At 42.6% G+C, this 12,636-nt stretch overlaps 1 protein-coding gene across 1 annotated transcript; it reads right to left on the bottom strand.

The window, feature by feature from the left end:
- Positions 1–3,929: 3,929 nt before the first annotated feature.
- LOC147316750 (glutathione hydrolase 5 proenzyme-like) lies at positions 3,930–12,254 on the bottom strand. The gene is made up of 10 exons (XM_086313050.1): positions 12,104–12,254; positions 11,242–11,419; positions 10,993–11,153; positions 10,619–10,765; positions 10,356–10,486; positions 9,574–9,758; positions 9,378–9,469; positions 4,408–4,514; positions 4,154–4,264; positions 3,930–4,067 (listed from the first exon to the last, which is right to left on the bottom strand). Exons 1-10 carry the CDS (start codon positions 12,252–12,254, stop codon positions 3,930–3,932), a joined length of 1,401 nt encoding a protein of 466 aa, XP_086169176.1.
- Between the last annotated feature and the right edge of the window lie 382 nt (positions 12,255–12,636).

Raw genomic sequence — 12,636 nt, 5'->3', positions numbered from 1 at the left:
CACTGTTATGACAGTGATGTACACTGTTTGTTGTAGGATTCAGATAATTACTTGTTAAAAGCGAGACATTTTAAATGAGAATAAGAAAGAAAGGTATTTCTCTGTGCCCCCCTTTCCCTGTTAATGCCCTAACTGGCCCCCCTGGCAAAACTGTGCTAGATCCACCCCTGCACAGTTACCAGCTGTCAGCTACATAAAAAAAGGATCCTGGTGTTATTTGTCTCTCAGAAAAAGTTCATAACTTCCCTTCAACTCATTCATGTCACCTAAAAGGTAAACCTGTTTCTCCATCACCTGTTCAGCTCTGATGATTCAGTAAGGACATGTCCTGGTTTCATCTTCATGTTTCCCTCTCACCAGGTATACAAACCGACATCATGACCAGCAGCTTTTACGGCTGTGGCTCCAGCAAACATCAGCTGATACTAGAAATTAATATTAAATAAATTCTAACAACAGCTGATCAAGCTTAAACGTGCTGCTGTTGTTTAGCGCGACATCCGCTGGTTTCCTCTTTCTGGCGCAAAGTGGACGATAAATAAACGAGAGAGAAAAGCCGATCAGCTGATCATTGATCAGTTTCATGATTGAAGTAGAAACAGGAGAGAGAATGAGAGGAGAAGAGGCAGCTGCAGCGCAACGACAGAATAACTCCAGCTTTGTGTCTTTTTCATTGTAGCTGAAGTCGCGATGATTCCGTTTTTTAGGGGACGGTTGGCAACTCTACTAACTAACCTTATGAACAAAATACTGCTCCGACCACTTTTTCTTTGTCTTTGTTTTTTAAGTTAGTTTTCAGCGTTTCTAAATCGGCAAAATCATCACCATTGGGTACATTAGGTATGACAGTGACACTCTTGTTTCTATTGGTATACAATGTACTCACAATTCGAAGTTTTTAACTCCGGATCTGAGCTGGCCGAGTGAGATCTCGAGGGAGAACAAAGGGAAGCGGCGGCGGCCTAGAGGGAAGCGAGCCGGCGTCAGGAACAGGCTGAGAGCTCGTGCACACCGCACACCTCTGCCTAGCATCCTGCTCGCCAACGTCCAGTCACTGGAGAACAAGCTTGACGACCTCAGGGCCAGGATAAAGTTCCAGAGAGACATTCGGGACTGCAATCTCCTCTGCTTCACCGAGACATGGCTGAACCCAGCGGTGCCGGACCACGCCATCCAGCCGGCCGAGTTCTTCTCGGTTCACCGCATGGACAGGACACGGGACTCGGGGAAGTCAAGGGGAGGCGGCGTGTGTTTAATGGTGAACAATAACTGGTGCAACAGTGCGAACGTTGTTCCTCTCACACGCTCCTGCACACCAAATCTGGAACTACTGTCCATCATGTGTCGTCCTTTTTATCTACCTCGGGAATTTACATCGGTCATTGTAAGTGCCGTTTATATTCCACCACAAGCGGACACGGTCACCGCCTTATGCGAGCTGCATGAGGCACTCACACAGCACCAGACACAACACCGGGACGCTGCGCTTATTGTGACGGGGGACTTTAATAGCGCCAACCTCAAACGCGCAGCGCCGAACTTTTATCAACACATCACCTGCCCCACCAGAGGTGAAAGGACACTGGACCACTGCTACACTACGGTCAAGGACGGCTACAAGGCACAATCCCGCCCCCCGTTTGGCAAATCTGATCACGCCGCCATCTTCCTCATGCCAAAATACAAACAAAGGCTGAAACAGGAAGTTCCGGTTCAGAGGAAGGTCGCGCGCTGGACGGATCAATCGGTGGCCGCGTTACAGGACGCACTCGATGACGCAGACTGGGGCATGTTCAGAAACAGCTCCGACGATGACGTCAACGTGTTTACGGAAGCGGTTGTGGGATTCATCGGGAAACTAGCGGATGATACCGTGGAGACAAAGACTATCACAACGTTTCCCAACCAGAAGCCGTGGGTGGATAAAACCATCCGCGACGCTCTGAGATCCCGCACCGCTGCCTACAACACGGGACTCATGACGGGGGACATGGACCCGTACAAAGCCGCGTCATATAACGTGCGGAGGGCGGTGAAAGAGGCGAAGCAGCGCTACGGGAGGAAACTAGAGTCACAACTCCAACAGAGTGACTCTAGGAGCCTGTGGCGGGGACTAAGGACAATAACGGACTATAAAGCACCAACAACCGGTATGACGAACGCGGCCGTGACTCTGGCAGACGAGCTGAACACTTTCTATGCTCGCTTCGAGGCTGCAGCTAAGGTCTCCAACAATGCTAGTGTTAGCGGCGCTAACGGCTGCAGACAGGAAGATACTGCCAGCACCGGAAACGTGCTCGTCATCTCCGAGCATGAAGTAAGGAGAGCCTTCAAGAGAGTGAACACCAGGAAAGCAGCAGGACCAGACGGCATCCCAGGTCGTATCCTAAGAGACTGCGCATACCAGCTAGCTCCTGTGTTCACTGAGATATTCAACATCTCTTTATCTCAGTCGGTGATCCCCACATGCTTCAAAGAGTCCATCATTGTTCCTGTCCCGAAGAAACCCCACCCTGCTTCTCTCAATGACTATCGCCCTGTAGCCCTCACCTCAGTAGTGATGAAGTGCTTTGAACGCCTGGTCAGAGACATTTTAAATGAGAATAAGAAAGAAAAGTATTTCTTTGTGCCCCCCTCTCCCTGTTAATGCCCTACCTGCCCCCCTGGCAACACTTTGCTAGATCCGCACCTGCACAGTTACCAGCTGTCAGCTACCTAAAAAAGGATCCTGGTGTTATTTGTCTCTCAGTTCATAACTTCCCTTCAACTCATTCATGTCACCTAAAAGGTAAACCTGTTTTTCCATCACCTGTTCAGCTCTGATGATCCAGTAAGGACATCTCCTGGTTTCATCTTCATGTTTCCCTCTCACCAGATAACCAAACCAATATCATGACCAGCAGCTTTTTTGCAGCTGTGGCTCCAGCAAACATCAGCTGATACTAGAAATTAATATTAAATAAATTCTAACAACAGCTGATCAAGCTTAAACGTGCTGCTGTTGTTTAGTGCGACATCCGCTGGTTTCCTCTTTCGGCGCAAAGTGAGCGATAAACAAACAAGAGAGAAAAGCCAATCAGCTGATCATTGATCAGTTTTCATGATTGAAGTAGAAACAGGAGAGGGAGGGGGGAGAATGAAAGAAGAGGCAGCTGTGCAGCAAAGACACAGAATAACTCCAGCTTTGTGCCTTTTTCATTGTAGCTGAATTACGGGACAAACTGTTCCTTTTCACCTCAATAAGAAACGCGTAATATTTTCTCTGAATACCAGAGGGGACGGTTGGCAACTCTAATAACTTATGAACAAAATAAAGTTCAACATCATTAACTTCATAGCACCCACCCAGCTGTATAGAAACTCCGTCATGCTAGCTAGCACGCAGTACGGAAAAAGTCAGCATAACGAAAATAAACTCCACCTAAACTTGGTTTATATCTGACCCAGATAGACTGCAGGTCATAACTTCTTACCTGAAGTTCAGTTCACACTTGGACCGGCGGCCCCCTCGGGTCTCTTTTCCTTCTGCGTCCCTTTTCCTTCATCCACCTGCTGGCCTCCACCACTTGCTAATGTTACTGAATCTGTGGAAGCTCCGCGATAGCCACCACACGAAGTAACGAGTAACGACCCTATCTAAATCCCAGTAACGAGTAACGCGTTCCTGATTTTGGCATAATAACTAGTTACCGTGCTCGTTACCACAATAATAACGTAGTTACTGTAACGCGTTACTTAATAACGCGTTAGTCCCAACACTGCTAGTAACTAATTACTTTTTCAAAAGTAACTTGCCCAACACTGCATATGAGTAAAGAATGAATGTATTATCACGTAACAGATGAATATAGATGGACCAATGTTGTAGCTACAGCAGTGTCCATAACCTTAAGACCATGCTGTATAACTAACATCACTGACTCTTGGTCTCAGTAACCAGCTGCTTTGCCTTTTTTCCTTTCATCAGACCATGCAGAGATACAGCTGCCCGCCTTTTCCACAGCATTAACTGTGTTGTAGAATTTTGCTATTTTATGTCCTTTAGCTTCAAGACCATCAACTACATCCTGCAAGGCAAAGAGGAGAGAGACTCAGATGGAACAAAAGGTGTAAAATGTCTTAATTTATCATTTAAATACACTGAATATAATACCTTTTCAAGCTTGGATTCAAGTTTTATTTCACTTTGAGAGTCTACAAGAACAACAGGAGTATCAATTGCCTCCTTAAGGCTCTTTCCAAACCAAAGGTGGTTCATGAGTGCCTTGAAGAGAAAGAAAATTAGATGACAACGTGATGATTACAGGATAAATTAGGGTGAAGAATCTTGTTACTATGATGCAAGCTTTAACAGCAAATTTATTTAATATGTAATGACACTTTTGTGTGTGTACCATGCATACGTACCGAAGCCACTGCCGGTGGAATCATTTCAGCACCAGACCCTCCAATCACCAACATCTTCGACTGAGACTTCAGCACAGATGGGGCCATATTGGAGGGAGGTCGCTCCCCTGAGAAATACAACAAATACCAGGACAACAAAACCATTTTTTCAATGGTTTTGCAGGACAAAACTAGAAAACAGAAATCAGTCTGTACACACATATTTGTGCATAAATCATTCATACAAATGTTTCACACACAAATCAGTTATTTTTTTTTTTTGCAGTATTTTCATACCTGGATTTTTTATGCTCTACAAACAAATTTAGAAGTGCCTCTGCCCATGCTTATCAACAAATGAAAGTGCATACGCAACAAGTGAGTGCTTTCTACTGAATCTGTATCAAACAAAAGTGAAATGTAGGGGTGGGCGGCAGTGGCGGCTGGCCCATAGGGGGCGCTCGGGCTCCGCCCCCCCAAATGTGGAGGAGTAAAAATATATATTTTTAAAAAATTCATCAATGATAGTTTTACTATGTGTGTGCCCATATACAGCCAGGCGTATTTTAACATTTTCACCAGCTGACTCATTAAAGTTCAACCAACAAACGGTGTTTTTCTTCTTCTGGGGCGCTCGTCAAAGCGCCCTTGATATGCAGCGAAATAGCCTATCATTAAATGGTTGCCAGGGGAAAATAATAAATATTTGACCTATCAGCGTCGCTGAATTAAATGGTTTGGGGGCGCTTAAAATTGCGCCCCTGCAGAAAACGCGCGAAGATTTGCTGTTCTAGAATTTTACCTCAGTCAGTAGCCTAAGTGAGCTATAAGGTCAGAGAGAGACGATGGCAGCGGTATTGTTAACGGTTGAGGCACAGCCTCCCCCAAATTCGGTTAGATCGCTTCTAACTTACCCTTTTGCCAGAAGGACAATGGCAGAAAAACTGCAAGTTAAAGAGTTGGGACCTGACAAGCCCGAAATTCAACTAACCCAGGCAACGAAGGAGAAGTCAAAAGCATACAACAGGACTTTTTGTCGGAGTTGGTTCCAGCGCAAGTCGTGGCTGACAGGCTGTGGAACAGCTAATGCACTTTTTTGTTTCCCGTGCATACTGTTCAAAAGTGACAAGTGTGATTTGACGTGGACACAATCTGGACAAACCGACTTAAAGCACCTCTCCGAACGAATCAAGAAACATGAAAGCTCACGAGTTCATATGGACAACAGTGTAAAGCTAGCTGTGCTAGGGAAAACTAGCATAGCGGCGCAGCTAGATGATGGACATCGGATTGCTTTAAGAAGGCACAACGAAGAGGTAGATAAAAACCGTCATATTTTATCTAAAATCATCGATTGTATTAAGTTTTGTGGTGCTTTTGAGCTAGCAATGCGGGGACGCATTTAGCCCACCCCCCCAATCAGTTTACAGTTGTTGTTTTCAATAGTTATTTTTCATTCATTCAAAAAAAAAAAAAAAAAAATCTGTTCATGTTCATTTTTACAAATCTATACAAATGGCCAGAATATGGTTGTTCATTTTAAATTTAAATTTAAATTGTGTTGTTTGATGTACTCATTAACCCTTTACAGCCGATCGGAGCGGGCACGCTCTGTTTTGCGTAACTATTTTTAAATCCCGGTAGCTCTGCAACCAAGTAAGCTAGCGCAATAATTTTTTTTGCATATGAAACTGGAGGAGTTGTACTTACATCTTATGCCATCAGCTTGTCCTCGGTCACAGTTTCCTTCCACATATAGCTTTGCAAAAACTGCATAAAAATCACTTGCAGCAACAAAAACATGATATTCCAGAAACACGCTTCGCCGATCCATCAGCTGTTTGTAACACTTCCTACGTCCATCAGCGCGAACTATCACATGACCGCATGACCTGCCCGAAACCGGAAGTGACGTCATTTTGCGGAAATGTAGTTTTTTACGATCGAGGCCTTATGAGCTTGTGTTTTACTTGTTATGTGTTTTAAAAAGTTATGTTTGACTTTATGACTTTCTGTGTCGTTTCTGGGATGCTTAAGACTCATATTGCACTGCTGGAAATAGTTTATTTTGATGCATATGCTGTTATTTTGCAAATTTGCACTATAATATTTATTTTTGTTTTTCCTGCAGTATATAAAAATTGGTGTATTTCAAAAATAAAACTATGAAGACACTCAAAATAAATTTCCTGTGGTGGGAAACTAGTTTGTGTAACTTTTTTGTATTTACAGTTTTGAGGGATAAGCCTCTTAAATTTCTCTAACTAGAAATATATGTTAAAAAAACAAAAACGATTTTCAATTTTTTTGTAGTTTATTGCACTTTTTTGCAATTTATGTAATTACTATGCACCTAATGCAGACATATTATTAAAGTTTGGGCTATAATGGTTGTATTGATGTATAGCAACTTGAAATGCTCCCAAAAATGGCTCCACAGCATGTAAAAATATAATATAAGCTCTGGCGAACTTGGTTCTATGGTAGGTCTTAAAGGGTTAAATGGGTCATTTTAGTCGATATCATAAAAATTGCCCCCCCTGAGATTTTTTTCAGGAGCCGCCACTGGTGGGCGGTATAAACGGTATATGGTAGAAATGATATAAATTTGGCCAACGGTAGAGATTTTTACTATACCGCTCTACCGCGATAGCGCATGTTGATGGTGTCATCAAGCTGCGCCTGTTTTCGTCGAAAGCATTGCAGCTGCAGCGAACAACATCATCTGCAAATTATGCCGGGCAACATTAATAGCAAAGAGACAAAGCACTTTTGGAATATGGGGAAAGCCAAAAACTGCGCTTCCTCCACTTCCGTACCATTGATCCATTAATGCTGAATTCTCTCGCAGTTGCTCTATTCCCATGTTGTTGCAGTATATTAATGACTAACCTCGTATTGTGGATAGATTATCTCAGTTGTTCTCCAAACTGAAGTTTGGTCCGTTTACATCATCCTGCCATGTGATTGTATTTGTCCCTAACCACCAGAAACCCTCATGTTAACTTCTATCAAATGGGAAAAAGTTAGTGGCCATCCTTCAGCTTCACTGTGTTAATGTTATGCTAACATAGCTGCATTGCTAGCGATTACGTAGGACATCATTATTTACCAGCTAGTTCAACTACAAAAGTCACTGCTGTTTAGTTTTCTGTCTTCATTTATGTTGGAAGTGATAGCAGAGCTGTATGTTTTAATTATTTCAGAAATCTCTCAGTCAGAACATGGTATATTATGTTTAGGGGGAAACTACTGAGCTAACTTCCTGCTAACCTCTAACTCTGTTGAATTTAATAAATTCTGTTTTCATGGATGCCTGGATGTTAAACTTAATTGGTACACCTAGTAAAGCAGCAACGCTGATCATTTTGCCTTATAGTGTGTAAAATACGTTATACAGAAGAAAAGACTATATCGCGATATATATATATTGTTACCGCACATGCTTCACATTATACTATGATATGGATTTTAGGCCATATCGCCCAGCCCTAGTGAAATGTCTGTCAAAGTGCAGCTATTAATGAGACTGTCACAGTGTGTTAGATTAATAATAATAATGGATTGCATTTTATATAGCGCTTTTCGGGGCCCTCAAAGCGCTGTACAATTCCACTATTCATTCACTCTCACATTCACACACTGGTGGAGGCAAGCTACAGTTGCCCTGGGGCAGACTGACTAATGATTAATGTTTGAATGATGCTATGTACTAGAAAAGAAAAAACTGAACAATATATAAATTTCCCCACGTCACAGTAACGGTATCTTCATTAAAGCAGGGACTGCTCATGATCTATCAGTTAATAATGTTTGGCGTTCTTCTGTATTTTCATTTCAGGTTAATATTGTGGAATAGTTTGTAATGCTGGTTATTACTAATTACATTTAGTACAAAAATTTGTCCCAATTAGTAAATTTGTCCGCAAGCCAATATAAAATTAATGCATATTATTTTCTCATATTTTCATACTATATGGTGATCCAGTGTAACTCCTTTAAAACTCGTTATTCAGAATCTCAGTAACCAAAGTAAAATTCTTTGCATCCATCAATTATCCCAGCTGACCAGAAGTTAAATTGGAATTACAACAGATATTGATCCCACCACCACACAGGTGGTGGGATCAAACTCAGGGCCTCCATGCTATAAGGCAACACCGCACCACTGTGGTGCCCTATGTATATATTTAAATGAGTATAAATATCCATATACTGTTAAATCACAACAGCACATTTATATTATAAGGATAACCCCCTTCAATAGAGACAAAACCAATAAGATGAGCCGCTTATGAGCAAGTACTTGGTGACAGACGGAAGGAAAAACTCCCTTTTAACAGCAAGAAACCTCCAACAGCACCAGGCTCAGAGAGGGCAGTCATCTGCTGTGACTAGCTGAAGAGTGAGGTGAGGAAGACAGGACAGATTTAGAGAGCTTATGTAATTTGTGTTAACAGAACTTCACTCAGAGCTCAACTGTGCCTGTTTTTGAACATTGAAAACATTTTAGCAGGCTATGACATTAAATAGAAAATGCAATTTATTCCAAATTTACCTGATGTGCTTTGTTTTGGCAGTTTTGTTGACCATTTTCATGATCAACAACACATGATGCATCACAATGAATTATGAAATGCCATTTTCTCTTCTTATTTCTTCAATGGTGCTTTTTTTTGGTACTATTAGATTAAAAATGCATGGTGTGCAGTTTGCCCAGATGTTGTTTTTTTCTTTCAAATTTCTTATATTTGCCTATATATTTGCATGCATATTTATCAAGTATATGTCCTCGGAATTCCCATATGCTTGTTTGCCATTCACCTAGGGACCAGTTTTGATCTGAGGACACCACAAGGGTTACCCATGTGTAACGCATCAGTTTAGCAGATAAAGTAAAACTGCGAATTAGCACTATAAAAATCAGAACTGAAGTCCAGAAAATTTGTTAATAAATATTAAATTTAGAAGGAATCCTGCTGATCCCTTACCATGAAAAATGTTATCAGCTCTACCACAGAAGTCAGAGAGCTGGTTGTTGAGGATGATTCCAGTGCTTGAAGAGAGGACATTGGACCCAAATCTGTAAAGAATAAACATTAAATGAACTAGGTCTAAACCCTGTCACACTGTTGTGGAAAAGTCAGCTGGTTTCTAACAGTGAAACAGAATGATGCAGGTATGGACTCATCATTGATGCTGCTGGTGACAGACACAGCAGATCCATCTTCAGCCAGCACAGATACATGTGTGGTGCCGATGCTGTCCAGATACAAGTTTTTGCCGTAATACTGGGGATCATGAGTCTTGTCGCTGCTGATCAAGCTCCGTATGTGGTTGGCAAAGCTATCCTCTGTCAAATTCTTTGCCATCTGTGTGAAATACAGAGAATTAAGACCCATAATTAAATAAGAACATTACAGAAAATACATTGATATCAAGAAAATTAACAAATTACAGCCAAATATTACCAGAATTTTAATCATTGATGCATCACTGATGCTGCTGGTAACGAACACAGCAGAAGCACTTTCAGCCAGCACAGACCAATGTGTGATACTGATGCTGTCCAGACATGATGAAAAGGTGTAACTAATTATTGTTATAATAAGCTTCTATAAGAACTTTAAGGGTAAGTAGCAGCCACGTAGTGATATGCAAATGCCCTTGATAAACTGATCATTAACACAAAGTCACAATCTCACCCCAGCAAATTAACCCAAAGTCCGACTGTGCAATGCTCAGAGATATTACAAAAAAACTTCAGGCCACAACTCATTATCAATGTGCATAAACCGACTGTGATGGGATGTGGTTTGTGGATGAGCTGCAGGCGGGGGTGGAGCAGTGGGTTCAGGCAGAGCAGAGACTCATGTGGTATTGCTCCTTTTACCCATTTAGTCACTTAAATATAATCATACTATATGCAACAAAGCAGGTGCAAATCTGTAGGATTTTCAGATACTTACTTTATCTGAGTTGAACTTTGGATCTCTGATATGTTTCTTTAATCCATTGGCAAATTTTAAAGCTTCAATATAACGGTGATAAAACAAAATCTTTTCATCAGTCGTCTTAGGTTCTGAATTCATTTTGTATCCTGAAAATATAAATAATTGTTATCTCTTTTATTTAAAACATCATTTCTTAGTGTATCACATTTGTAAAGATTGAGAATGATCCTTTTCTTATATGAAACAAACTCTACATGCTAGAAGCAACAATCATGAACCTTTCGTGATGTTGAGGATGAGGCTGAGTATGGCTCCTCCTGCAGGGGGTGGAGGGAAGTACATCCGGTACTCTCCCAAAGAAATATTCCACGCATCAGTCACATTAGCTTCATACGATGCCAAGTCCTCCAGTGTGAGTTTTCCTCCTAAGCAAAAACAGTGAAACAAATGATTCTGTTGAAGAAAAATGAACACAACACATCTCATAATCAAGACTTTGAATGGCTCCAGACAGATCACAGTGCAGCCTGTGAGGGATCATGTTAGATTTTTCCAAAACCAATAGATTTTTTAATTTGTAATTAGATCATTGTGCCTGGCAGACATAGAAAACGGTCAGAAAGAGAGCAGGATGAAACCCGTCTGATAATACCTGCTTTCTGTATGTCACTGATTAAATTCTTTGCTATTGTTCCGTTGTAAAACACATCTGGTCCCTCATTTGCGATCGTCTCCAAAGTGTCAGCCAGTTTCTCAAATTTCACAGTATCACCGGTCTTAAGCAGGTTCCCATTTTTATCTAAATATAACTCCCTAAAAGACAAAGACAGTGAAATAAAGCTGAAACATTCATTGTTTCCTCTTCGTATTTTTGAAATCACATTGTGGGTGTATTTCATACCGTAGTGACGTGTTACCAATGCGTGGGATGTGTTGACCTTGGTAGTAAGGAATAGGGAATCCTTCTCTGGCTAATTTGATGGCAGGTTGAAAGAGGTCGGCCCACGGCAACTTCCCATAAAGCCGGTGTGCTGCTTCATAACCTCGAATTTCCCCAGGAACCCCAATCCATCTGCTATCTGGTTAGATAGATAATGGATAGTCAGGGCTGGAAAGTCCCACATACATTTGCTCGTGTTTTGAGTAAACTGTAAGCAGTGTTGGGGAGTAACGGAATGCATGTACCGCCATTACGTATTTAACATACAAAATATGAGTAACTGTATTTCGTTACAGTTACCGTTTAAAAAGGTGGTATTCAGAATACAGTTACTTTGTTGAAATGAATGGATTACATGGTGGTGTTTTCCTGTTCTCATTCAGTCGATTCACTCGGTACAACACATAAGTATGGGATATCACACCCTCGCGTGTCCTGGCTGAAGAAACCTTTATTCACACCAGATAATGTGTGATGACACGCGCACGGCCGTGCCTGCGACATATAGCTGCTGTCACAGTCATCCCTCAGTTCTTACGCTCTTCACCTCGCTGAGAACACCTCTGCTGAGTTGGGCTAGCTAGCTGCTGCTAGTTAGCTTCGTTCTCTGCCGACTTGAACTTAGCTTAACTGCCCCTGTTGGTGTTAGCCTCCACCGCGCAGTTGGTGCTAAGCTGCTGGCGGAGCAGCGTTTTCCTGTGCAGCGTTTCACTTTGCGTTTTGGAATGGACTCCAAGCCGAAGCGAACAAAGCAGAAATCTTCTGTTCGCCCCTGTCCTCAGGGATGCGGTTTATCTTTGCATGACAGCGACCAGCACAATGCCTGCCCTGTCTGCATGGGGATCGTCCACGCTAGGAGAGCGTTGACGGAGCCCGAAGCTTGTGCGTTTTGTTGCCAGCTCCAGCGCTCGACCCTGGAAAGACGGGTGACGATTGTGGAAAAAGTGCTGGGACGCTCGGCTGTCGCACGGCATGACCCTCTCCTTTCCGAGTCTTATCCGGTCGATGCTGGGCTGACCACATGGAATATGTGCCGAGCCGGAACCATGCAGGAGAGCTGACGGGCTTCAGCCTGGGTTGAAGACTGGGTTGCCCAGACTTTGTCTGCGAGCTAACAGCATCATGGGACAAACCTCTGTCTACCCGCATCACTGTGCTCGGCTATGGACAGTACATGGAATTGGATGGCACCGAGGGGGCTGGCTTAGCTAACCTTCCCCCTATGGAGCAGTCTCTGACTGCCTCGTCCCATAACCATGGTGTCGGCGGCCCCGCAACTCTGCCGTCCAAGCACTGCAGATTCTCTGCTTCGCAGCTAGAGAAGATTTATCGGGCTCAGGCCGGCACTGCTCATGC

This window comes from Aulonocara sp. 'chitande type north' Nkhata Bay, linkage group LG12 (genome assembly GCF_057382095.1).
Source record: "Aulonocara sp. 'chitande type north' Nkhata Bay isolate Kocher_YH1m ecotype deep benthic linkage group LG12, A_spYH_male_GT1.1, whole genome shotgun sequence".
Lineage (NCBI taxonomy): Eukaryota > Metazoa > Chordata > Actinopteri > Cichliformes > Cichlidae > Aulonocara > Aulonocara sp. 'chitande type north' Nkhata Bay.
The sequence above is the reverse complement of the archived record's forward strand: the minus strand, read 5'-3'. Positions and strand labels throughout refer to the sequence as shown.